This window comes from Sinocyclocheilus grahami, unplaced genomic scaffold, assembly GCF_001515645.1.
Source record: "Sinocyclocheilus grahami isolate Dianchi unplaced genomic scaffold, SAMN03320097.WGS_v1.1 scaffold599.1, whole genome shotgun sequence".
In the NCBI taxonomy this organism is placed as follows: domain Eukaryota; kingdom Metazoa; phylum Chordata; class Actinopteri; order Cypriniformes; family Cyprinidae; genus Sinocyclocheilus; species Sinocyclocheilus grahami.
In genome coordinates this window covers 399,502-426,371 of record NW_015505778.1, presented here as the reverse complement: position 1 = coordinate 426,371, position 26,870 = coordinate 399,502, and the positions used below count along the sequence as shown (strand labels likewise).

The 26,870-nt window shown below is 36.6% G+C and overlaps 2 protein-coding genes across 3 annotated transcripts; one reads left to right on the top strand and one right to left on the bottom strand.

Moving 5' to 3' along the window:
- The first annotated feature begins 7,354 nt into the window (after window positions 1-7,354).
- Window positions 7,355-10,648, top strand: LOC107557343 (homeobox protein Dlx3b-like). Its single transcript, XM_016240729.1, has 3 exons — window positions 7,355-7,827; window positions 8,566-8,750; window positions 9,722-10,648. Exons 1-3 carry the CDS (start codon window positions 7,509-7,511, stop codon window positions 10,025-10,027), a joined length of 810 nt encoding a protein of 269 aa, XP_016096215.1. The 5' UTR covers window positions 7,355-7,508; the 3' UTR covers window positions 10,028-10,648.
- An 8,829-nt stretch (window positions 10,649-19,477) lies between these two features.
- Window positions 19,478-25,799, bottom strand: dlx4b (distal-less homeobox 4b). Of its 2 annotated transcripts, none has more exons than XM_016240727.1 (3): window positions 25,172-25,799; window positions 24,116-24,309; window positions 19,478-19,909 (listed from the first exon to the last, which is right to left on the bottom strand). In XM_016240727.1, the coding sequence occupies exons 1-3, from the start codon at window positions 25,518-25,520 to the stop codon at window positions 19,658-19,660; spliced, it is 795 nt and encodes a 264-aa protein (XP_016096213.1). In that variant the 5' UTR covers window positions 25,521-25,799; the 3' UTR covers window positions 19,478-19,657. The 2 variants fall into 2 exon arrangements, with proteins under 2 accessions (XP_016096213.1, XP_016096214.1); XM_016240728.1 differs by having other exon boundaries at window positions 25,199-25,798.
- Between the last annotated feature and the right edge of the window lie 1,071 nt (window positions 25,800-26,870).

The following is a 26,870-nucleotide window of genomic DNA, read 5'->3' as shown; positions in this document are numbered from 1 at the left end:
AATCAGTGATCAAATTGTTAGTGCCACGTTTGACTGTTTGAGCAACTTTACAGGAACTGAGAATTGGATACCTCACAATTAATCCAAGTGCACAACCAGAATTTATTACGAGCACACAAGGTTTTGTTGATGGTACAGCTCTTGTTCTGACATGTCTAATCCATGTCTTCTGGTTTAATTCATGCATTTATTTGTGAACAAAAAGGCATTGAAGCAATGGCAAAATGCAGTGTTTGTAGAGCTTAGAGGCTTTCATGGTGTTCTGCATGGGGAAGATAAAACTCTGTTTGGAAAATAGTTTGTGTTTTGGTTCAAACTGTCTTTATCAGACAGTTTTTAAGACAATCAAAGGGAAATGCTCTTGCGTTCCTCTTCAACCAGCTGTATTTCCTCCAAAAAGTAAAAATTCTAAATACACAAATATAACTTTTTAAATATATATATGTGTGTGTGTGTGTGTGCGCGTGCATGCGCAAAACAATATAGAGTCAAAATATTTCACATTTATTCATAGACTGAAATCATTTGGCGCAGTGATTTGAAACTGTAATTAAAAAATTCATTGCACGCCTTAGAATGTTCATCAACTAATCAAAATCAAGCATTCAACAGCCCTGTGGTATAAATATATATATACAGTGGTGTGAAAAAATGTTGGCCCCCTTCCTGATAACACTTCTTCACATAGGGCCATGTGGTTTTGGATTTTGTTTTCCCTTAATAATAAAAACCTTCATTTAAAAACTGCATGTTGTGTTTGCTTGTGTTATCTTTGACTAATATTTAAATTTGTTTGATGATCTGAAACATTAAAGTGTGACAAACATACAAAAAAATAAGAAATCAGGAAGGGGGCCAACACTTTTTCACACCACTGTATGTATATATAAAATCATACAGATCATAAATCAAGTTAATCATATGGATGTAAGATTTCATGTTTTTGGTGGTAACTCTGGCTAACAGCAGAGGCTGTATAGTTGTTTCCCACCGGCTCTCAGCTCTGGGTGTGTGCTACATGTGTTTAACATATCAGATACCGGACAATAGGGGCTTGTTATGTGATACATGTTGTAAGAACTGTGGGAGAAAATCACATCAGACTGTTTCAGCCCACTTTCTGTACATTTACGACTACCTCTCTGTGATCAGTGCGTGCACTCTAAAAAATGCTGGGTTGTTTCAACCCAATGTTGGGTCAAATATGGACTAACCCAACTGTTGGGTTAAAAAGCTAATTTAAAAATGTAACCAAAATTTAACCCAACAGTTGGGTTAGTCCATATTTGACCCAACATTGGGTTGAAACAACCCAGCATTTTTTAGAGTGTGGGTCTTCATTTAGAGAGGAATGCAGGCAGTATGAAAGACATGATCTCATGTAATCTAAAGATCTAATCTGCTAAAGCATAAAAGAACCTGAGTTTTTCTCAGAATTATAATTTTTTAGGAAATTCGTGATGAATTATAGTCATTATCATTTAATATGAAATAAATGAGTGGGTGGATTGACTCATTCTGTTTATTTTAGTCATGTATAAAAAATGTATTAAGATTTATTAAAGCGATCGTTTAGTAAATGTAATGGGTTGTGTTGATTTTATACGCTTATTTGAAGGTATTTGAGGCAATGTTACAGTGAAAAAGGTTAACCTGGAAATCTAAATGAATATTTAAATTGGTTATAACATTAAAACTGGTTATATTCAAGTTGACAATATTATTAAACATCACCGAATCAATATAAATAGATTATTTTATACAAAACAAAATCAGGTACAACTAGCTCTTTATGGTAACAATTGCAGGTCATCACTTTTTACAACGTAGATACTGGTGCAAAATAATATAATCCTGAACTAGGTCATCTGATGTTGTGCACATTCTGTTGTGTTTATGATAACAAAGGCAACTGAGAAGACTTTGTCTGACCTTCATATGAACCCCCCCGATATTTTGTGCGTAATTAACTTCCTTTCATATTTTTGTTAAATGTACACTGTAAAAGAAAAAAAAAAGAAAGAAAGAAAAAAAGGAAACGGTACTGGTAATTTTCTGCCAGGACATTATCTGTTAAATTTACAGACATTTACTTTAACTGTAAAACTGTGAAAATCAATACAGAAATGTCCTTCCTATTAACACAGTACATTGTGTTTTTTTTAAAACAAAAATTGTGTGCAGGGCCCTAGCTTGGGTTTGCGGGGCCCCAGTGCAGGCTGTATCCGTGGGCCCTTTTTGAAATCGTGTAAATAGCACCAATAAATATATTTTTAAAAAATTATTTCAAGTGCAGAAACAGAATAATCAAATGTAAAATATCATTGCATAGTCTTCACTGTATAAATTAAATACAGATTAATTATTGTTAAAACTACAAAGTAATTCAGACTCTTTCGCGTCTTTTTGTGCTTGAATGTTTAAATTGATGAGGTGTATTTGTTCGTTCAATTGCAAGAAGACGCGAAAGAGAATTCAACCTCGTGTTCGTGTGTCTGAGACGCGGCTCTCTGTGAACACAGCACGCAAGTACTCAGTTGAGCTCTTTCGCATCTACTTGTGTTGGAATTCTTTAAAATCTCTTGAATGTTTTAATTGGCAAGGTTTTAATTGGCACGTCACATTGCCGGTGACGTGGCAATTTTCTATTTCAATAAAGGTATGAGACAAAAGTCTTTTGAATATTTATTCTGTTTGCGAGAAAAGTTCAACAGTCATCCAAGTCGACTGCAGAGTGCGACCAAGAGGAAACACCCCAACTCAACATTTATACCCTTCATCAAAAATGGATGCTTTGATCTCATCCAATCATAATGCATATTCAACATAAACGTCCATTTAAGGTGTCCAACTATGTCCTCCAGATGCATTTCTACGAAGCCAGGTCTAAGCTAAGCTAAAATAACATTTCCTGTCTCACACTTGTCTTGCACTTAGGTTATCTTACTTGTTATCTCCCAGCTCATCAAAACTCAAGTATACTGAAGCAAATTGAAGCACTCAAGAGACAGTCGAAAGAACACTCTTTAGTACAGTGAAGCAAATAATACTAATAATAATATTAATATTTCAGATAGAAATAAAATGTCCTCCACACCAGTGACTTCTGTCCATTGGCTCTTTCATACGCTGGGTTTCTCACGTACACACAGTTTGATAAATATTTAGACATGCAGAGCGATGTAGTGTAACACTTATTACATTTCAGCATGACAGCGTAAGAATTTATCCACCTCCGCTTGAGACCAGCAAGTTTTAGGGACGGAGTTGAAGTGATCTTTCCAGTCCGGGACCCTCTTTTATGCTGTGGAAACACACGGAACGGTTTGAAAACTGGGAACCCGCACCCGAACCATGAGAGAAGAAAAGTTCATATATACACTCATTCTTGTGAGGAAAAAATTGTGAAATAAAAAGTCGTTCTAACATTTTTTATTCCATAGCAGAAACAAACAAACAGACAGAAAATGTGAGAGAATTTAGAGAAAAAAGTCAGAATTGTGAGGTGGAAATTCTGAAATGCAAGAAAAAAGTCAGAACTCTAAGTTTTCTGACTCCTTTTTCAGAATTCGGAGTTTACATCTTACAATTGTGAAGGGGAAAAAGGTATTTTATTGTATTTAGATACCAAAACAGATATCTCCCATCATTCTATTTCATTTTTATTCTAGACTAGCGATTTAATTAGCGACTTAATTCACACACATTTGTTTTGTTGATTGATTTATAAAAAAGGTTTGAACACTGAGATCTTCAATATAGCAGTTGCTGCACAAAATGCCACCAGGGTAGCTGCTGAGGGCTTGAGGGGCGCTGAAGAATGAGAAGAGATCGAATGCAATGACGGAGTTCATTAAGAGAAGAGGGACCCCCTTCACTCCCACCACAGCTGTTCTGTTTTTCAGAATTCGGAGTTTACATCTTACAATTGTGAAGGGGAAAAAGGGCTGAATTATGAGATAAAAAGTTGCTATTTATTTATTTACCATGGCAGAAACAGGCTTCCATATAAAACCATATTTCCATATTTTAATTTCATGACAAAAGGAAATTAATGAAGCAATTAAATTAACCGTTTTTTTTTAAACGCCTGGCACTTTTTCCCAAATGAAAATTGATCAGGGTCTTTACAGAGTAAATGGACTCCTGAGATATGGATTGACTAAAAATGTATCACATTGCAAATTATTATTATTAACATGAATATTATTAAGCATAATAAAATATGTATTTTTAGTTTACTTTTAATTATCATTTCATTGAGGAAATAAACATCTAAATTATTGAATTAATACATTTATTTATTTAACTTTTTTTTTTCTAAACCTCAGAGAAAAAAATAAGTTCACATTTATTTTTGCATTGTAATAACATTTGTATTTAGATACCAAAACAGATATCTCCCATCATTCTATTTCATTTTTATTCTAGACTAGCGATTTAATTAGCGACTTAATTCACACACATTTGTTTTGTTGATTGATTTATAAAAAAGGTTTGAACACTGAGATCTTCAATATAGCAGTTGCTGCACAAAATGCCACCAGGGTAGCTGCTGAGGGCTTGAGGGGCGCTGAAGAATGAGAAGAGATCGAATGCAATGACGGAGTTCATTAAGAGAAGAGGGACCCCCTTCACTCCCACCACAGCTGTTCTGTCCAGCAGTTCAGAAGTGAACACATTCCTGTGAAGCCCGCTCCTGTCACCCAGAGAAACCAGCTGCTTCTGTGCCACTTATTTCACAAGAGCTTCAGAGAAAACACAGCAGATCCTATTCTTGCTGAAGAGAGGCAATGTGATATTTTTAATAAATAGACTTTCAGATTAGATGCATATCAAATATCTTTAAATAAAATTGTGATGGCAGTGGAACACCCTTGAGTGAGCATTTTTGGCAATGTAGTTATTAAAGCCAGTTTTTTTCTTTCTTTCTTTTTTTTCAAAAAGAAAAGAAATATCATGTATATGATCTACATCTCATTTGTTTAGACAGTAATGGGGAGCAAATGAAGAGGTCTCCCGTTTCTTAGCTAATAGTGTCCTTGTAATCTATCTCACACATGTCTGAGATCAAACCATTCTCATTTTTATCTTTTTCATATTATCTGAGCTATTATATCTACCGTCATTTTATAGCTTTGTAATTGCATGTCAACAGTTACAAATTTTCAAGTTCACCCAAAAAATGAAAAAAATCCCCAAGTCTTTTCTGACGTAGAAACAAACTCATCTACATCTTGGATGGTCTACGGGTGAGTACATTTTCATCTGATTAAAATTTTTGAGTGAACTATTCCTTTAAATGAAAAAAGGAAATTATATTTTATGGCACCATAGAAGAGAAATGCTAAAAAAAAAATTATGATCTTAAAAAACTGAATATATGCTCTAGCAGAGTGTTTTCTTTTTGCATAAGAACGGGCAGCTGTATAGAGTTGCACCTGCTGTGAACTGGGATCCCTTTGGTGGAGAGGATGTGAGGCTAAGGGTCAGAGGTCAGCTGAACTTGTGAAGGGGGTAAAGATGAATGCATGAGATGCGGAAATATCCCCAGAAATCATTAGCTCACCATAAACAGATGGTAAATGCTAGTGGACATTTTTCTTCATATTCATGCTTGTGGGTAAAGAAGCAAAAGAGGGTTGTGATAAAAAGTTGGAACACATTTTTGCGGCATCAAGCAAAGGCTTCATTCACAACATCCAGCCACAGCTGGCAGTCATTTGCTCCTTTGACAGCTGTGGTCCTCTGGGAGTGAATTACTGGGGGCTTTTCCTTTCTTTTCCATGCACTGAGCTCCGACAGCAGCCTTTACAACAAGCTGGGAAGACTCTACCTTATAGCATGAATGAAACAAAGATGTCAATAAAAGAGATTATTTTTAATAGGCACAGCTGAGATGTCTCAGATGATTCTGCTTCCACATTAAATTTGTCCCCTTAATAAAGATATAGTATTGTTCAAGTTCTCTTCTTTCCTTTATACTTTTTCTTCTTCTTCTTTTCTGAGTGTTTTTGTACATCTCGTTGATTTTTGGCTGATTTGGGTTGGGTTGGGTTTTTAGCATGTTGTATTATATGTTATAGGCCTGTGTGTGTGTATATATATATATCTATATACATACATACACATACTGTATATACACATTCATGAGTTAGTTAGTGGGTGTGATGGAAGGAAGAACATGTATGCCCTTCTACTTTTTACACACTTTTTAACACATCATATAGGGAAATAGCCAAATGTACACATAAATATAGACGCATAAAATATTTACATTAACCTATACATTTTAGAGTTGATTAAAACTTACCGTCTTAGTGATCTATAGCTCAGTGGTTCTCAATTCCTCTCCTGGGGTACCACTGCTCTGCACATTTTGTATGTCTCTCTTATCTGACGCCCTCAGTTCAGTTCATGGATCTCCCTCTAACGAGCTGATGATCTGAATCAGGTGCGTTAAATAGTGGTACCCCAGGACTGGAATTGAGAACCACTGAGCTAATTTTCATGCATGTATTACACACTATGGTGAAAGTTTTATATTTCTAAAGCACTCAGACACTATTTCAATGTTTTTGTCTGAACGTCACTGCTTAATTCATCAATAATACTAGATAGTCACATTACATTATACGTTACATTACAGATTCTTCAGATAAATGTATTGATTTCTTAGTTTTTTAAAGCACTAGTGCACTAGTATTTGTCGTGAAACTTAAAACATTTCCTAGAAAAAAAACAGTTTTGCTTCGACCTTAAAGCATGCAGTTGTTACCTTAACTATATTCTAACTTACTGTATATCCTCAAAAACTCTTTGGGATGTAATGTTGATTCAGTCATATTAAATATTACACTCTAAAAATGATTAAAACCCAATTATTTAACCCAAAAGTTGGGTTAGTCCATATTTGACCCAAAGTTGGTTTGAAACAACCCAGCATTTTTTAGAGTGTATAATGTACTTAAAATGGACATTTATTGGAATTAAAACGACGAAGGCCTATTTAAAATAGCCTATAGAGATATATATTTCTACGCTATTTTAATGCAACGAGAAAACATAAGTAGCCTAATTCTATTGTAGGCTACTAACTTGCACAGAAGCTGAACTTACTTTACTTCAGCTCTGCTAAAATGTCTGCAACATTTCGCATCTTCATTATCACTATAACAGCTAAAGTCCCCAAATGCGGACGTTTGGAGACGTTAAGTCGCGAGGCGGAGAACAGTCTTTGCTTCGCCCCCATGGCCGCAAAGAAAAAAACACAAGAGGCGTGGAGCCAATAGGAGCCGAGCGTCCACCCAAGTGCCCTATAATTCAGAGTTTCTCATGCTAGATCCCTGCCATTACCTTCAGTGCTTCAACCGAGGGAGTTCGAGAAAGCAGCTCATCGAGGATATTGTGTTACAGGCATCGTCCTAAACTAAACGTCTGCATGTTTTGTTCACGTCTGCCTTGGAAATAAAGTGGACGATCGTAGTTGTTTTTTCTTCTTCTAAAGGATGAGTGGACCGACATATGACAGGAAGATACCTGGTATTTCATCCGATCTTTCAGGCTCTATGAGTTGCCATCCGACTTCTAAGGACTCTCCGACTCTTCCAGAGTCTTCGGCTACAGACATGGGTTATTACAGCAGCCATCACGAATACTACCCGAATCCACCATACCCTCAGCAGATGAATTCATATCATCAGTTTAATCTGTCTGGGATGGGGGCATCAGCTGGACCTTACCCCACCAAGACAGAGTACCCTTACAATACTTTCAGACAATACGGACAGTACAACAGAGACCTGCAGACGCCACCACAAAGCGCAGGTGAGATATTTATGTAGCATTTATTTGTTTTTAAATATGCCAGAGGTAGGCTATATGCATTGTTAAATCGGCAGCATTTATCGTCTTAATATCGGTATAAAACAGGCGTTTCTAAAGATTATAAAACTGTGTTTTGAGCGGCTCGATTACTGAGAAACGTGTAAAAACACTGAAAAAAAACATGTGTAAATCGAGTTATTTACCTGTTTGGTTGTTTTGCATTTACTCTATATTATTATCATCCCATTAAAGTCATTTATTTAAAAACTATATTTAAGCAGGGTAGAAAGTTGCCTCTACTTTATCTCAACAGACTTGCGGTCGCTGTAAAACAATTATGACATTTTTATTGCATCTGTATCGCGATTAGTCATTATTACTCGGTGCTCAGTCTAGGCTAGATGTCACGATATTTTAGTAGGCCTACGAATTACACGATACAGCCATACCTACAAAACTGAAGATGATTTAACTATGCCGTATTTATTTCTTAGATTGACATTTCTTTATCTGATACTGCCTACCAGAGCTGACATACATTTTATTTTACTCATATGTCACTCGTTTAATTTTCAAGAAGCAGATTTGTTTAATTTAACGAGAGTATTTTATGAGTTTGAGTGACTTTTTAATTTGCGTCACAATCCCAAAATGAAACCAATCGGTTTTCGGTTTTCTTTTAGCTGCTGTAATGATCCTACTTTGCCATAACATGGTCTATAATTGTATTCTTTCCAGTCAAAGAAGAACCAGAGACTGAAGTTCGGATGGTAAACGGAAAACCCAAGAAAATCCGCAAGCCGCGCACCATTTACTCGAGTTACCAGCTCGCCGCACTGCAGCGCCGCTTCCAGAAGGCGCAGTATCTGGCGCTGCCGGAGAGAGCCGAGCTCGCCGCACAGCTGGGGCTCACGCAGACACAGGTAATACTGGAGCTCAAATTCATTTACAATACTGTTGATATAATTACTGGGCTGCCACTTGACGTTGCGTTAACAGCTTAAAGCGATTTCCTTCTGTCGCTGACACTGAGCACGCTGAGATAAGGATAATCTTATCAGGTCATTATGTGTTGAAACGTTATTGCTCGTATTTTTACCATCATAATTAATAAATTAATAATCGTTATTTATTTGCAGTGTTTGCAACAAAAATATGTGGAAATCATTTTCTTTGGTTATCATTTTTCAAAAGATATCGCTGTGGGTAGTGTCATATGGCCATTACAAATCGACATCTTATTTATGTCTGAACATATAGGCATTATGTGCACTGTAATGTATAGGCTATACAGTCATCATTATGTTCTAATGACATCTTTGTTTTTATCCATTTAAGAATATTTTCACCTCAATTTTCTTCATAAGTGATTTAATTCAAAATGTCAGTGTATATTATGTAATGACTATTTTAAACATTTCAGCTTTTTTTTAAGGATTTCATAAGTCTGATACATTATATAAATGTAGCCTTAACGTATTTTCGAGGCGCAATCTGTCGAGATAAACGTCACGTACCTAAACGACTTTTAAGTGTTTGTTGTAGCCAATATTAGTGATCTGTAAAAGTATAACTACGTTACATGCATACTCAATCGCATACATTCGCTACACAAATTGTCAAAAATATTGAAATTGTATATATCATTAATTATATTACTGAAATGATCAAACACTGTTGTTTTTATATATATAAAAAAAATATATATATATATGATGTATAGGTTTATATTTACCAAAATCTCCCAGCCTTTTTTTCCTTTGTGGGGGGTTCAAGGCCACTTTAGCAGCACCTTGGTTTTTCTTAAAAAAAAAAAAAAGAATTTTCCTATGCTACTATTGTTTGCAGTGTCCAAAAGAAAACTGACGTGAACTTGCTTTTCATTTTTGAACAGGTCAAAATCTGGTTCCAGAACCGGAGGTCCAAGTTCAAGAAACTTTACAAAAACGGCGAGGTTCCGTTGGAGCACAGCCCGAACGCCAGCGACTCCATGGCCTGCAACTCCCCTCCATCCCCGGCTGTTTGGGACAATAACGCGCACTCTAGCCAGGTCAACCGGGGACAGATCCCCCAGCCACCCCTCAGTTCCACACCCCCCTACATGGAAGATTACAGCAATCACTGGTACCAGCAGGGATCACATTTACAGCATCCAGTGCACCACCCAGGACCACCACAGAGCGTTGGGGCTGTGTATTAACAGACACTGACGGAAGAGTTTAATATAAGAGGGAAAAGACTTTTGGAAAGACTCAACAAAAATAAGCTGAAAGATGCTTCACAAGTAGCCTATCTGGAGTGGAACAGCACACCTGTGTTGGCATTTTGTGGACTATTTAAACGCATATATGTCGTTAAGAATGCTTTGTGTTGAAATAACAGTGTAATATTAATAACAATGTTTTAATGTGTACCTGCTACTCAGACCTGTTTCATATGCACATAGGTGTAGGTTAAACAATGTAAAGGAAGTTCAGAGTGGATTTAAATTATTATGTTTTATGACTTTCTTTATCTTCGTGTTTTGTTCATTGATAGGTACATATTAAAAATGTTTAAAGAACGATTGAACCCCAAATTTAGTTGTTATCAGCCTCCCCACCCACAATGTGGGCTGGTGTGGCACGCGTCAGAGACTCAGGACATAAGTTATAAAGACTTGTACAAAATGTTGAAAGCTGTACATACGTGTTTAAATAAAACTGAACCACTAAATTTGTGTTACTTCAGAGACTGCGCGGTGGTGCTCGAACCATTTTATATTCCTGTAAGTAGTTGTATTGTTATTCTGTCAAACTGAATAAATGCGAATTGAAAACATTTCTTCGTTTGATCTGTTTGCTTTCTGCCACCACATGCAGCTTCCCTGAGTTGAGTAGTTGCAAAATTCCGTTTGATATTATTTACAAATCTGAAGTTTGCCGTGATATCGCATTGTTTGGGCTATTAGGAAAGGGTTAAGTCAGACAGATGTTATTTTGTGATGTGTTTGCATGTATAAGCCTGGTAGGGCTGCGTGCAAAGAAGCTGTAGGAGGCGACATGCGAGCAGACATGTTGGAGTCACTGGATTTTATTAGTATTCTGTTGGCAGATAACAAGATAGACTACAGCGAAGGAGCGGGTGACTACTGAAATAAAACCCTGAGCTTTAGGGATAGTCGGTCACAACAAGAATAGACAGGGCAAACAAAGGTATCAGACGTAGGCCTAGAAAAACCCCAAGAGGTTCCTACAGGTATATGCAAATTACAGAGCGACGGTATTTCAAACTGGCATTTAACACGTACCCTCCCAGATTGCTCCTTTCCGCGGTTTTGGTTTCTTTTTCATACCAATACATAATATCGGTCTGTAAGACAGTGTAATGACGTTGTGTAATAATGTACGTAGAATATCCACATAATATTGGCTAACGCATTCAAAGTTCCTGTACGTTCGAATTTAGAGCATTTTTAACTCGACTTTTACCGTGTAGGGGTAGACTGAGTACATTTGAGACATGTGTACAGTTGAAACACCTTAAATAACTTGCATACACAAGAACCCCAAGTCGTGATTTTTGCTCCACACATGTGTATTAGTGTTCTCTTTGACCGTGGGAAATTTGAAATGTGTGCGCCTTTCCACTCCGAAAATATCGGCAAAAGTTTTTTTTACAAGGTGAGATTTTCATTTCACCATGTCCTTTCCACAACGAATAGCTTATTAGTCTTTTATGATTGTTAAACTTACCATATATCATTGCAAACTTTAATCTGTGCTCTAAAAATAGATATTGTGCCATGCAAGGTCTTTTCATAATCTAGAGAAACGTGCGAGTATCTCAGTGGGGTACGGTTGAGACACAGTGTATCAACTGTATACCCGGATTGGTGTCCTATTGCTTCACATGCTGTTTAGTTGTACAGTGTTATGATAATAGGCTAAAAGTCACATTTACACACATGCTAAGCAAATTCTGTTAAAAATGATATTTGCGATATTTTAACTGTCTATTATTAATGGACATGTTTTCTAACATGAAGGTTAAAAAGATTACATAGCATTTTAAGAAAAATACAAGGTGGTAAAGTGGGTACAGTTGATACACCCTTTATAGGTCGCTATGTATACAGTAACAGTTCAATCATAGAAAATAAAATGCATATTCAGAGGCTGTGTGTGTTTGTGTACTGGTATTACATACGTTATGGGGGCCAAATGTCCCCACAAGTATAGTAATACCAGTAAATTCTAACCTTATGGGAACAATTTTTAGGTCCCCATGAGGAAACGATCTTATAATTCATACAGAATGATTAAAAAATTAAAAAATGCAGAAAGTTTCGAGTAATGGGTAGATTTATGGGTAGGGTTATAGAATATGTGGGTATATATATTGTTATTTTTACTGTTATGTTTACATTTATACTGTTTGCCATATCTTTTAGTGTTAAATATGTGTTCCTATTTGTTTAACTGAATCTGAATTAAATAAAGCAAATAAATAAATCAGATTTTTTTTAAATGCATAACTGTAATTTTGTAATTTATTACATTTGCAATAAATGGTTAGCCAGCTTTAGAGCATTAGGAATGGGTGTCTCAACTGTACCATGGCATTGTTTCAACTGTACACCATATGGGTAGATGAAATGCACCTTATGTTTATGAGAAAATTGTGGAAAATATAAACTACTTATGGCTATTATCAATTTATGATATTTTAGTACATAAGCAAAATAAATATGTGAAAAATCACTTCATTTCAGCATCTAGTTTTTGTGTAGTGATGCAATTAATAATACAATTAAAAATTAAAAATAGACAATGGTCGTTTTATGTGCTCTATTATTTACTCATAACTGATCATTAAAGTTTTGGGTAACAGTTAATAGTAGGCTAACTTAAAGACTGCAACGTACAAACATTACAGGCTAACGTAGGCTATCATGTAGGCCTACATTCATTTATGAAAACGTAACTTGGTTTTATGACATTTCTAATTACTTCAGTGAAGCTACATTAACGACCTGTTAACCATCCTATAGGATGTAAAATTGATGGTTAATGTTTCAAAGATATTATAGTGTAAAGTGTTACACTGACTAAAATCAGAGATCAAAATTATAACGACGTCATTATAATTTTGGAATATAGCACGTAGTGTTCCGTAAACATGATTAATTCGTCTTATCTTGTGCTTTTAATGTCTCAGACCGTTTGTTTACCTTCAACTTTTGTGCTTTTAATTACAACTGTCAATTAAATATAATCAAAAACAGTCACTATGCATATCAGACTTTCAGAAAATGTTAATTGCTAGGTGTTGTCTGAACACCGTGTGCTGTATCTAATTAACCAAGTCTGGTACTTTACAGAAAAAGGGACAGTCTTCTGAATATATGATGAAAGAAATATTAAAAGTCTCGGCTTCTTGTATCATGACTGTGAAAAATAGAAAGCAGACTTCGTTCAAGTTTAGGTCGTGCAACATGCCCTTTGGTTTTACGTGGAATGGGCGCAAAACCATAATTTGAACCACAGAAACCATAAATAATCTGATTTCATGCAGAAATCATAAAACTAACCGCTAATGCGGTTCATCATTCAACCCCCTTACGCGAACTGTAACTACTAAAACGTGATCCAATATGAAAATTAGTTCAATTTTCATGACTGGAATCTTTAATAGAGCTATTCTTATTCAGATAGGCCTATCGCCTATATTATATTACTTGTATTCATCAGAGATTCAACAGAATTGTTTTCCAAGTTCGTGGATTGGTTCTACGAGTTTGGTTGGTTATTAAAATGTACTTTCAATGTACTTCCTATAAAGTAGGCAATGATGTTGGAATATCAATGTATCCACCATTCTCTTGGGAATATGAATATGGAGATGGGTAATTTATGGGCACTCACACAGGACCTCATGGCAAGAGTTTTTCTTTAGGACAAAACGTTGGGAGAAGCCAAATACTCTCTTAAAAATAAAGGTTCGTTTTTGGCATTGATGGTTTCATGCAGAACGTTTAACATCCATGGAACCTTTCCATTCCACAAAAGGTTCTTTTATAGTGGAAAAGGTTCTTTAGATTTTTTAAATGTTCTTCACACAAGGAAAAATGGTTATTTTAAGAACTTTTCACTGAAAGGTTTTTCAAGGAGCCAAAAATGGTTCTTTTTGAAAACCCCCATTTGGAATTTTAATGGAAATAAAGTAGTTCCAATAGTTTTAAATATTCAGAGATGTTCCACATGAAAGTCTCAATTCTGTTTAACAACAACCGTTGTAGCTTTAGTAACAAGACGCATAAACAGTCCATCTGCGTGACCAGCACTGTAAATCTTGCATCCAAAAATACCGCTGTGATATCCAAAGCATAGGTGGATGTGGATGCTGATGCTGACAGGGATGAAAAGAAAAAACGTGAGCTGCCACTGTAGTTAGATTAATAGCATGACAGATCGAGATGGTTAAGATTGTTGGTTGGTGAGCTGCGAGTCATTTCTGGTCATTTCATAGCTGTGGAATTCGTCATGACGATCTTATAATACCCGCCTCGCTGTTGCATGCGATTGGGTTACTCTCCTACCTCCAACAGAGAAGAAAGAGTCATATTCACACCTAAAACCTGTCAGGCCACTTAGTTCTCTTTAAAACATGATAATCCCGTGATCTGTGTACAATAGCCATAGCTCAAACCCTAAGACATTTTATCCCCTCTAATGTGTTTACCACTTTCATCTGAGGTAGTTATGCCATAGGGTCCATAAAGAAACGGCTGTTATCTGTTTGATACAATATTTGCAGTTGTAGTTGGGCCATGTGTAACGTATCTGCTTTCGGTTGGACTTGTTCGTGGTGTGTGGCCTTCAATTACGGGCTGTGATCTAGGTGGCATCATCTTGGGACACATCGCTCACTCAGAGAAACCCGTAGCCAAGCTGGGTGTGTGGGCTGACATGGTCACCTCGGCCCGTGTGCTCCGTCCGTGCCTGAACTGTTGAACTTGAACATGATACTAACACCTAAATAAAGATAGGCAGGGCCAATCTTTACGTGTATGATGAGAAACCATATCCCAAAAATGGTACTTTAGGCCTCTGGGGTGGTTGAACAGGAGGTCAACTGCGGTTGGGACATGCATATGTTGCCATGTAGAGACAGAGGGCAGCTGCCTGACACTCGCTCAGAGCCCGAGTCCACAGGCTTCACTCAGCAGCATCGTTCTGCTCCAATTGTAAATAAGATCAAATGAGAGAGGTTTTCTTGACAGCTGTGAGCCACTGAACTCTTTTTCACCCCCCAAACTGGGGAAGATTTTGGGAACCGGTTTCATCCTTGTCCTTCAGATCTCCTCCAGGCCTCTAAATCCATTCACCGAAGACTCGTTCTCCGCAAACGCTGATGCACCACAATGAAAACTCACCAGGCACCACAAAGTGCTGGAAATCAGTCCATCCCATCACCCTTTAGTGCTCTCCCAAATCAGCTTCCCACGTAATTGCCCTGTTTGAAAGCCCCTTTTCTCTGCTTGTCTGACTTGAGCACCCATTATTCTAATCTCGAGATGTAAAATTGCCCATAATTTCCCTTGTGAGAGCTCGCTACTTCATTCAAAAACACTCGTCTTCTCTTCCCATGACTGTCATCTAAACGGAGCAACATAAACTCCACAAATCAATCTCAGGGATGGGAGTATATAAAGAGGTGCATGTTTAAAATCAATCCACACTTTAAGTGCAGAGAGATGGTTTCCATTTCCAGAAGTGTGATGGATTTTTAAGCGTGGTTTGTTACCTAGTGAGGGAAAGCAGGTAAGTGACTTTGCGTTAGTGATTTTCGACTAGGACTGTGGAAATAAGTAAGAAAATAACTGATTGTGGAACTGTAGAATCATCGCTGTGAATCTCCCACAGATGTTGCGGAGGCTCATAAATGCGTAGTATTGTACATAATATTAGAGTTTCATGCAGTAAAAGGTTTTGGAAGAATTTGTCGTTGTTGTTCTGTGCATGAGAGTTGCATGTGGCAGGCATTATTTGATCTTATAATGTGGCATGTAATAAAATCCACTCGGCATTTTAATTTACATTATTGCAGTTTGTGATGGATTAAAACAGATTTATTCCAAGCTGAAAAACCCCACAGTGTGCTGAAATTGTGGATCTGAGGAGCTTGAAATGACAAGAGGTGCTTTGTTATATGCCTCTTTAAATAAGGCTGTTTGGACAAGACCCTGTTGAGTGAGCCAGGTCAAAGTCAGGTCAAGTGGACCCCACATTCCTCCAGGTGGCATCTTATTACAGTGGATCAGAGCAAAAACAGCACCCTTTATTTTGTGATGGTTCATGATCTTTAATCAGTACATTGCTTTTAATATTGATGCATTTTTGCATTGCAAAGACCTAAAACCCTGTAATTAGACTTAGACTTAGTCACCTTTATTTATTTAGTGCTTTATACAATACAGATTGTGTCAAACCTGCTTTACAGTGTTAAACAGGAAAAACGTGTGCTGATAATGCAAAAGGACAATAGAAAACAGTCAGTTTATCAGTTAAAGTCAGTTCATTGTTGATGATGTCAATGTCCAGCTCAGTTCAGTTCTATTCCAATAGTGTCTGTGCAGTCAAGTCCACAATGTTGCCAGCAATTGTGTATTATATATATATATATATATATACTACAAAAAAAAATATTTTAAGAACTTTTGACTGAAAGGCGCTTTGAGGAATCAAAAATGCATCTTCTATGTGAAAACCCCTTTTTGGAACCTTTATTTAAGAGTGTATAATAAAAAGTCGCGTCGCGTTTTTCGACCTCTTTAGACGCAAAATAGGCTATATCGATTCAAAATGTATCTTCCGCTAAATAACCACGACAGAAATAAGCAGACCATCAATCACTGTGAATCACATTAAATGAACATCAGCGTAATACTGAAAAAAGCAGCTTTATAATATACTAGCAGTGTAATGCTAATGCATTTCCAATGAGCTGAAATACAATTGAAATGTACTTGAAGTACATTAAAACGATGCTTCAAATATACTCTAACTGTAGTTCATGAAGTATTAAAAGGACCCTTTTTAAATGTATTTTAAGAAATACACTTACTGTAAATTGCACTAAATATACTTAAAGTGGTTCCAATTTAACACAATTTCAATATAGTAAATATATTACAAATAGATTAAAATCAAACTTAAGCATATCGTGACATACACTTAATATACTTAAAGTTGTTTCAAAATAATACATTTAATATGCACTTAGTATAGTATAATTTAAATATAGTAAGTATGTCTGAAAAAGTACAATTTAAATATATTTCTTTTTCACCTGGGTTGGGATGCGTAATTAACACAGATATCTTGTTCACGGCGTTTAAAATAGTTTAAGCATTGCAATGCACGTTTAATTATCTATTTTCTCTCCTGCGTTTGATTGAATGCTGTGGTGATTTATCATGGTGGCATCACGACATCAACTCATTCAGTATTTTACCACTTTAGAAAGAAAGGAGGAAAACAAAGTGGAAAAGCAGATGTTTGCTGATTTGATACAAAACGTCTTGAAGTTCGATATAGCCGCGTATTTATCACTGCATGGATCAAATTGTATTTCTATGATTCTGACTAAAGATATTAAGGGTATTTGAATAGAAACACAGACTTCAAAACCCAGACTTTTCTGCTGCAATGAGCATCTAATTGTTATTGGTTATTCATAATTCGTAATTTATTTCTGCAAAAAGCAGAACGATTAGCAACATTGAAAATAAGACTCTGGGGCAACATTTCCAAATATTTCCAAAATTCAGGTCCCTCTGGACCTGAAAGATTGTTGTGTGTGGATGTTCTCTTATGCATCCGATGTTTGAAGTACTAAAATATTAGTGGTTTTGTAGGAGATAAAATCAGAAATTTCTATACAAAATCATAGGATCATTTAAAACAAGTCACAATTCCATTCATATTGAAAGTAAAATAACAAGCGGACAAAACCCGACATAATGCTAATGCATTTCCAATGAGCTGAAATACAATTGAAATGTACTTGAAGTACATTAAAACGATGCTTCAAATATACTCTAACTGTAGTTCATGAAGTATTAAAAGGACCTTTTTTAAATGTATTTTAAGAAATACACTTACTGTAAATTGCACTAAATATACTTAAAGTGGTTCCAATTTAACACAATTTCAATATAGTAAATGTATTACAAATAGATTAAAATCAAACTTAAGCATATCTTGACATACACTTAATATACTTAAAGTTGTTTCAAAATAATACATTTAATATGCACTTAGTATAGTATATTTTAAATATAGTAAGTATGTCTGAAAAAGCACAATTTAAATATATTTCTTTTTCACCTGGGTTGACATGCGTAATTAACACAGATATCTTGTTCACGGCGTTTAAAATAGTTTAAGCATTGCAATGTACGTTTAATTATCTATTTTCTCTCCTGCGTTTGATTGAATGCTGTGGTGATTTATCATGGTGGCATCACGACATCAACTCATTCAGTATTTTAACACATTAGAAAGAAAGGAGGAAAACAAACGTGGAAAAGCAGATGTTTGCTGATTTGATACAAAACGTCTTGAAGTTCGATATAGCCGCGTATTTATCACTGCATGGATCAAATTGTATTTCTATGATTCTGACTAAAGATATTAAGGGTATTTGAATAGAAACACAGACTTCAAAACCCAGACTTTTCTGCTGCAATGAGCATCTAATTGTTATTGGTTATTCATAATTCGTAATTTATTTCTGCAAAAAGCAGAACGATTAGCAACATTGAAAATAAGACTCTGGGGCAACATTTCCAAATATTTCCAAAATTCAGGTCCCTCTGGACCTGAAAGATTGTTGTGTGTGGATGTTCTCTTATGCATCCGATGTTTGAAGTACTAAAATATTAGTGGTTTTGTAGGAGATAAAATCAGAAATTTCTATACAAAATCATAGGATCATTTAAAACAAGTCACAATTCCATTCATATTGAAAGTAAAATAACAAGCGGACAAAACCCGACAAATAACGTGCTTCAGGTGACACGGTTTAAAAATAAATCTCTTTAAATATTGATATATAAAAAAATCCCAGTCAGAGGGGAATAAAAACAGATCATCTTACATTCAAGTGCCTTGATCATAAATAATTCATAAATCTCAACCTCTAATATTCCCACACCTGGACAACGGGAAAAACGCAAAATTTCTACTCATGGACACTGAGTGAACATCTGTAAATTTATAAATGATGTATTTATATAGCAGCAATTACATATTTTGGCAGCTTCGTTTAATCTCGACAATCTCATTCTGTGCTATTTTTGCTTAATTTATTCCAGAACGCTAATTTACAGGCCTTCATATATCTATTTTCCCTCGCGTTTATTATTAACAGTATTATTAAAATTGCTGTTCAAACATGACTGGCATTATACGCCGTTCATATGGTTTTGAATAAGCTATGCACGATGTTATTTGTACCAAACCTTCTTAAACTGAGAACAAGCGTTATTACCTCCATTAAACTGACATCGTAATTTAAATATCGACATTCTAAATATTTCTATAAAGCATTCACAACATAGCAACACTTTGGTCTTTCCATAAATCCTTTATTTCAAGCACATTGTAAAAGATCTGAAAAAGTTGAAAAGCTACTGAATTATAACATGGGAGTCAGTGGGAGTAAAACACAGTCCTTTCAAACACACTAAAACACATGAACACCGTAAAGGAAAGCACCTTCACAGGTTAGACAGGTGTCAACATGGAATGGAGTCTCTCTGGCTCTGTTTTCCCGATTTCAATCACATCATCTGAGGTCTGGGCACAGGATCCTGGTGGTGCGGGGGATACCAGTGCCCGTAATTGTTCATATAATTGCTGGGATGCATGGGTGGCACTTTGTTGGCCATAGAGGCCTCCCAGAGCTGAGACAGACCCGGAGAGCAAGGAGAGGATGAGGAGGTGGTGTGAAGCAGCTCCCCTTCAGGTCCACTGGAGCCATGCTTCATTATCTTCTTATACTTGGAACGCTTGTTTTGGAACCATATTTTCACCTTCAGTAAACAGAACAGAAAAAAAGAACATTAAAACACAAAAATGGAGGCCACATATTTTTACAATCGCTTTCAAGACATCAGAGGTCTATTTTTTTATGATATCGACACTCTGAAGAATTTGCCAGACAGCTTGAACAGTCTTTGTTGAGATGGACTCAGTGACATTGCTGCGTTTCATTACACACGTACTAAGCAATTGTTCCGCCCTGCCATTTTTATGAAGGCAGTGAAGCATGTGTCTGACAACTACAATCACAGCGTAAAAATAGGTTTAAATTTAGTTGAACTGAAATGACTTCCAGAGAGCTTGTTTGGCAGATTCTGATAAAAGAATCAGGAATACATTTAGCATTGGAGTTAGTACATATTGATGCTAAAGCCACCCACAAATATATAAAGGGATGGTTCACTCAAAAATGAAAATTCTCTCATAATTTATTCATCCTCAAACCTGTATAAGTCTCTTTCTTCTGTTGAACATAAAAGAAGATCATTTGAAGAATGCTGGTAGCCAAATAGTTGCCGGTAGCCACTGACCTCCATAGTATGGAAAAAATATAATGGAAGTCAATGGTTACTACCAACATTTTCAAAGAAACTCATACAGGTTTGGAACAACTTGAGGGTGCACTGCTCAAAAAAATGCTGTCGTTATTTACTCACTTCAGCAGCACTTTACATACACCGAACGTGACAGTTTTATTCCTATCTATATTCTGAAGGTTTTTACAAAGGGGTTTGTTCATTCATTGGATTTATATAATATACTGTTATTATTAAATTTGCTGTTATACATATTTATATATATTTTACTTTAAAAACAGTTTCTGTATTTTCTGATATAAGGAGTGATCAAAATTGATATTCAAATCCCCTCAGTTAAAATCTTTGGCTTTAATATGTCAACAAAATGAAATATAAATGTTCACATTTCTCTTCTGGAAATGAATTCAGATTTAATGAAATAATGCCTAATTTGCATATTTAAACAACATGTCAGAAAACACAAAACAACTTTCTTAATGTACTGTTACTAATATCTATTGGTTAAATTTTCACTTGTGGTTTTAAAACTTGTTGATTTATTTTAATGTATGACCAGATGGTTATGGTGGTGAGAGTATTCTGGAATTACAATATAACATAGCTTTAAATGCATTTATTTCACTGCGAATACATTGGCACACAAATGTTTGAGAAGTGTCCTTTAATGATGTGGGAGTTTACGGTTCCTTTGCCAGAATGTGCACTCAATTTAGAAACACCTCGGAGAGCGAGACCCGAAATTGTGCCTTCGGAAGAATTCAGCTGAACGCCTGCACGAAGCCACACTGCAAGGCTCAGTCAGAGAGCCCACCTAAAGGAGTTTCCATAACCTCAGACAATCAAAATCTATGCAATGGGTTTTTACACAATGTTATTAGTTTGGCTGTCAACAGATTTACTAAACACGCGTAAAAAGGATTTTCTGTTTTATTTCCAAAGATCGGTTTGCCAAACAGCTTTTATGGTGAGGTGATGGATTCCAGACCTATGTTATATGTGCAAGGAGGGACTTGGAAAAGCCAAAAGCTTGTGCTGTGTGGCACTTGTTTATGTGCCTTCAATCACATTTATGGATCAAATGGAAGCTGGCAGCTGTGCTCTGGATTTCAAATCGTTGCCGCCCAATATTGCATACACTTTGTATCACTGTAGTAGGTTTGAATTATGCGTTTGCAACCACTGTCTGAGGTGAACGTGAGAGGCATTCGTCAACCTATGACAGGAACACTCAGATGCGCTTTGATGAAAACCAAGTTGTAATCAGACAGGAAACTCCTTATAGCTGAGAGACAGACTGAACTCATTCTCCATGGCCGAAAATGTGGTGCAACCTGTCACACGCAGGGCAGCAAGTGTATAACGTAAATGGAGAGGGAGGGAAAGAAACGAAGAAGGAAGGCTGTGAATGAAAAACCGAGCAAAAATGATGGGAAGGCTTACACTATGTATGCCATGGGCAATATAGCTGCACCCAGGCTTATGTTTGGTTTCCATTTTTCTCCACTCATACACATTTCTGATGCATGCATCAATATTTTACTGTTCATTCCTGTATGTGTGTGTCAACAAGAGGGATTTATAAAAATAAATCAATGTCCAAAACACCACCTAACAGGAACTCATTAGTGGGAGTGACATCAACATAACAAGCACAGGCATATGACTTATAAATCAATTAGCTTTCCCTAAGAGAATGCATTCAAAACATACACACTGAGCAAATGGGATATTTAAAATGGGATAGCAGATGGGTTTTTGCTAAAATACACTAGAGAAAATGAGTCTAGTGTAACTACAACTCAGCATCCATTTATCTCATCCACTGGCCCAGAAATGCTTGTATTTTGTTAAATCAATCACATGAGTGAGCGGCTGGATATCTATTATTAAGCATAAGGCTTAAGCAATCAAGAATAAATTATTCTTGGGATAAGAGCTGGAAAAAACACTCTCTCGTACTGTAAAGACTAAGAGCACAAAAGCGAGTGTGCTAACTTAAAAATGAAAGTAAAGGTCGGATTAAACGAAATCCTCACTTAGCTTTAACAATACTGAAACAAATCAGCCTACTTGCGTCTACATGACACAAAGCACATAAATGCTCAGAAACCAGCAATGACTGACTCATCATGGTCTCACCTGAATGTTCATCCAGTACGATACGGAGTTAAAGCCTCACCTCAGCGTAATTACTTTCAGATAGATTTGCAGGTATTTCAGCATTTGAGCCTCACAAGAATGCATGCATTTTATTGTATTAAAATATCAAACCGAATGGCATTTGCAGTTGCAAGTTACACTAGGCCTTAATCACAGAAGTAAGTTCACTTTAAATCAAATGGGGTTTTGGTGATTTTTAGTGAATGCATTAAGTCCTCTCAAGTTCACACAGGCGTCGTATCAGAGTAACCACAAGCATAGTTCATCACATCAACATTAACTACACTCTAATAAATGCTGGGTTGTTTCAACCCAACTTTGGGACAAAGATGGACTAACCCAACTGTTGGGTTAAATTTTTTAATTACATTTTTAACCAGCATTTTTTAGAGTGTACACTCTCAGAAAAAAAGGTACAAAAGCTGTCACTGGGGCGGTACCTTTTGAAAAGGTACACTTTTGTAAATTTTAGGTACTAATATGTACCTTTAAGATACCAATATGGATTCTTTAGATACAAAAGTGTGCCTTTTGAAAATGTACCGCCCCAGTGACAACTTTTGTACTTTTTCTCTGAGAGTGTATGAACATATTCCAAGTGTACAAATACTTTTCAATAACCAAATAATCTCAAAGCTAACCAAAGTTTGTTTTCTTTGTAAGGGTGTTATTTCTTTATAAATCCCACTCGTTTTGATATTTTGCCTTTAAAGCAGTTACTTTATAATAATAATAATAATAATAATCCTTTAAATTTATATGATCAGTGAGGCGTCTAAATATTTTTGAGACAACCCTAAAACAACATATAAAATGGAAAAATGCTAAAATGCACATTTCTTAACAAATGAGGTTTTCCCGTGGTCCCACCTAGCTAACAAAATATGTTCTATAATATGTTCTGAGCTTTTTGCAAACATTAAGTTATGACAATTCAAAACGTCCCGTTTTTAAAATGTTCTTAAAACTTTTTTGTTCTTCTCTAAAAACGTCCTTAAGGGAAATTCCATTTGATCATTTTGCATATGAGAACGTTACTTTTGAATGTTCTCTGAACGTTCTGAAACTTAAAATGTAAAAGAATGTTAGACGAACATTCAACTTAAAGGGTTTCAGAAAAACATCACAGGAATAATGTACCATATAAGGTTTTCGTGCTAAAGTTTGGAGAACATTAGATACCAGAACGAACGTTCTATTAATGTTACGTTTGTTCATAACTTTGAGCGAACACTGCCAGAACGTAGAACGTTCCCCGTTAGCTGGGCAAATGACAAATGCCATTATGCCGACGTCACCCTGAGGTTCTTCAAAAGATCATACTGTATATAACCTAATCAAATCTAGCCAAACCCATAATCTTGTTCAGCATCTGCTCTCAGAAATGTGCAATTCGTCCTGCCGTACTACTAAGTGAAGACTAGGCCTCATACCGATCAGGAAGATCATGCTGCGGTTGTATGGTCCCAAACAGAAGTGGAGATGCTGGACATTTACCTGCGTTTGCGTTAGTCCCAGTTTGGCGGCTAGATCGGCTCGCTCGGGCAGCGCGAGGTACTGGGTCTGCTGGAAGCACTGGTGCAGCGCCTGCAGCTGAACACTGGAGTAAATGGTTCGCGGTTTGCGGATCTTCTTCCCCTTGCCATTAAGGCGAAGTTCACCATTCTCAATGACCGCTGACTTTTCGTGGTCTTCAGGCATGCAAACGAAATAAAACGACAGCATTATGACACAGTAAACGCTTTGGATAAATGTCTTCAAACAAGCAGGTTAGGCTACTCTGTGAGAGAAATCGTAAATTACGACGCACTAAAGAGCTGTAACTGTCTGTTTGATTTACAATTGCCAAATAGGAGATTTATCAGGTGTTTTAGTGGGAACATTAATGGGTCATCATTTAAGATCAGGAAACCATAATTAACGTCGCTTTAAAGTCAAATGTACAGGCCGACTTTAAAGTTATAGCTTAAGTTTGTGTAGCTCTGTCGATTAATTGCTACAATGTGCAATGTTTATCTCGATATTAATGGCATTTTTTTGATGAGTGCATTAATTTTATTGTCTCTTAAGAGTAGCCTTAAGTTACGTATAAGAATTAAACGTTTTAAAGTTTGAGGCCCACCAGGAAAAACGAGGTTAAGTAAGCTTAAATGCACAAATCCCTCCAATAAGCTTAAGAAAGAAAAACACATTTTTTTGCAAGAAAGTTGTTATAATAAAAGATCAAAAAATCACTTTTGTGTTTGCCATTTGCAACTGATTTACCCGAGTTCACTGAAACTCTTGGTCTTTCAAATTAATTAGACCATATGTGTGTGTGTGTGTGTGTGTGTGTTTTTTACTGAATCTGGTATTTATTTAAAATGCTGTGCGCATTCATTTAGCTACTGCTAGAAATGCAATAAATATGTATTAGGCATAAGCCATGGCAGACGTTAATCAAATAATGAAACACGCCTGCATAAAGTACTTCTTTTTTTCCATTACATTTTCTATAGAAAAAATGCATTAGCAAACATGCAGAATCTTTTAGGAAACACGTCGAAACCTCACGTTCTGATGTTTTATGAAGATACTCACTCGTTTCCTCAGCTCTCGTGTGCGCCAAAGTACTGCTGTGGTTGTTTGGCTGGTAAGGCATGTAAGCACCCGGAGCAGGAGCGCTCACCGGCCCGGGGTAGGCGTATCCCAGCGGCCGACTGTAGTGGGACGCGGTGGAAGGGTAGGGCGCATCGTGCTGGCGGTGTCCGCCTGAGTGCAGTCCATGTACTGGGTAAATATTGTGTGCGAATCCGGATAAATGCTGCTGGTTGGTTGCAAGTCCGTGGCCGAACTCTAAAAATGCTGATTTGGAAGGATCTGAACTATTCAGGGTATCAGGCATGAAACTCATAGACATCATTAACAGTCAAGTCCATAAAGCCCGACGATGGTCTGAGTGCTGCATTGAACGTTCACTGCGCACGAAAAAGCCCTTGAACCGGATCCATCCCAAAATAACCTGGGACAAAACAAACAACCTCGAATTTCTAAATGAAAACCTATTTCCCAAAGTCACTGCAGTGAATCTCATAGGTGAAAACGAGTTTATCTTGTTCAAATCATGACAAAACCGCCGCAATATCCAAGTCACCTCGGTCTCGCGGTCCTGTGTTTTTCTGACTGACTCGCTCTCGGTGAGAGCGCGCGTTGATTGGTGTGTCACGCGACACCGGGGAGCGCTAAATGAACTTGATGAGCATTTGCTATCGAATTATGCTGAGCCCTGATGTCGATCATATCACATAATAATGATCTTCAAATTAAACACAACCTTTATTGTATTGTATTATATTAATAATAGAAATAAATGAATTATTTTTACGATTAGGCTATACAATCTGCAACCAACGACCATAAAACATAAAATAACGAAGCAACGTATATTAAAAGCATTAATGAGTGTCAGTACACTCTAAAAAATGCTGGGTTAAATATAACCCAGCGCTGGGTTAAAAAGGGACAAACCCAGCAGTTGGGTTGTTTTGACCCAGCGGTTGGGTTGTTTTGACCCAGCTATTGGGATGTTTTGACCCAGCGGTTGGGTTGTTTTGACCCAGCATAGAAATAAATGAATTATTTTTACGATTAGGCTGTACAATCTGCAACCAACGACCATAAAACATAAAATAACGAAGCAACTTATATTAAAAGTATTAATGAGTGTCAGTACACTCTAAAAAAAATGCTGGGTTAAATATAACCCAGCGCTGGGTTAAAAAGGGACAAACCCAGCAGTTGGGTTGTTTTGACCCAGCGGTTGGGTTGTTTTGACCCAGCGGTTGGGATGTTTTGACCCAGCGGTTGGGTTGTTTTGACCGAGCTATTGGGCTGTTTTGACCCAGCGGTTGGGTTGTTTTGACCGCTGGGTCAAAACAACCCAATAGCTGAGTTTGTCCCTTTTTAAACCAGCATTTTTTTAGAGTGTAAATGTTTTGACCCAGCGGTTGGGTTCAAAACAACCCAATAGCTGAGTTTGTCCCTTTTTAAACCAGCATTTTTTTAGAGTGTATATTAATGCATGCTTCCTTTAATGCATTTCAGTGTATATTGGTATAAAAATTGTGAGTATGTGATTTTTCTTGGATACACTAATTGTAGTCGTACGCAGTGATTGATTGCTTCCAAAACGTTGCACAAATAGAGTGGTTTGCGCCCAGTGTGACACTGGAACGGAACGGAGTTCCACCACCTTGCATTCAGAAAACTAAAA

Coding starts and splice junctions, on each gene's coding strand:
- LOC107557343 (XM_016240729.1), top strand. CDS start 7,509: ATGAGTGGACCGACATATGACAGGAAGATACCTGGTATTTCATCCGAT. Junction 7,828..8,565: donor GACGCCACCACAAAGCGCAG/GTGAGATATTTA, acceptor TATTCTTTCCAG/TCAAAGAAGAACCAGAGACT. Junction 8,751..9,721: donor TGGGGCTCACGCAGACACAG/GTAATACTGGAG, acceptor ATTTTTGAACAG/GTCAAAATCTGGTTCCAGAA.
- dlx4b (XM_016240727.1), bottom strand. CDS start 25,520: ATGATGTCTATGAGTTTCATGCCTGATACCCTGAATAGTTCAGATCCT. Junction 24,310..25,171: donor TCTTCATAAAACATCAGAAC/GTGAGGTTTCGA, acceptor GCATGCCTGAAG/ACCACGAAAAGTCAGCGGTC. Junction 19,910..24,115: donor TGGGACTAACGCAAACGCAG/GTAAATGTCCAG, acceptor TGTTTACTGAAG/GTGAAAATATGGTTCCAAAA.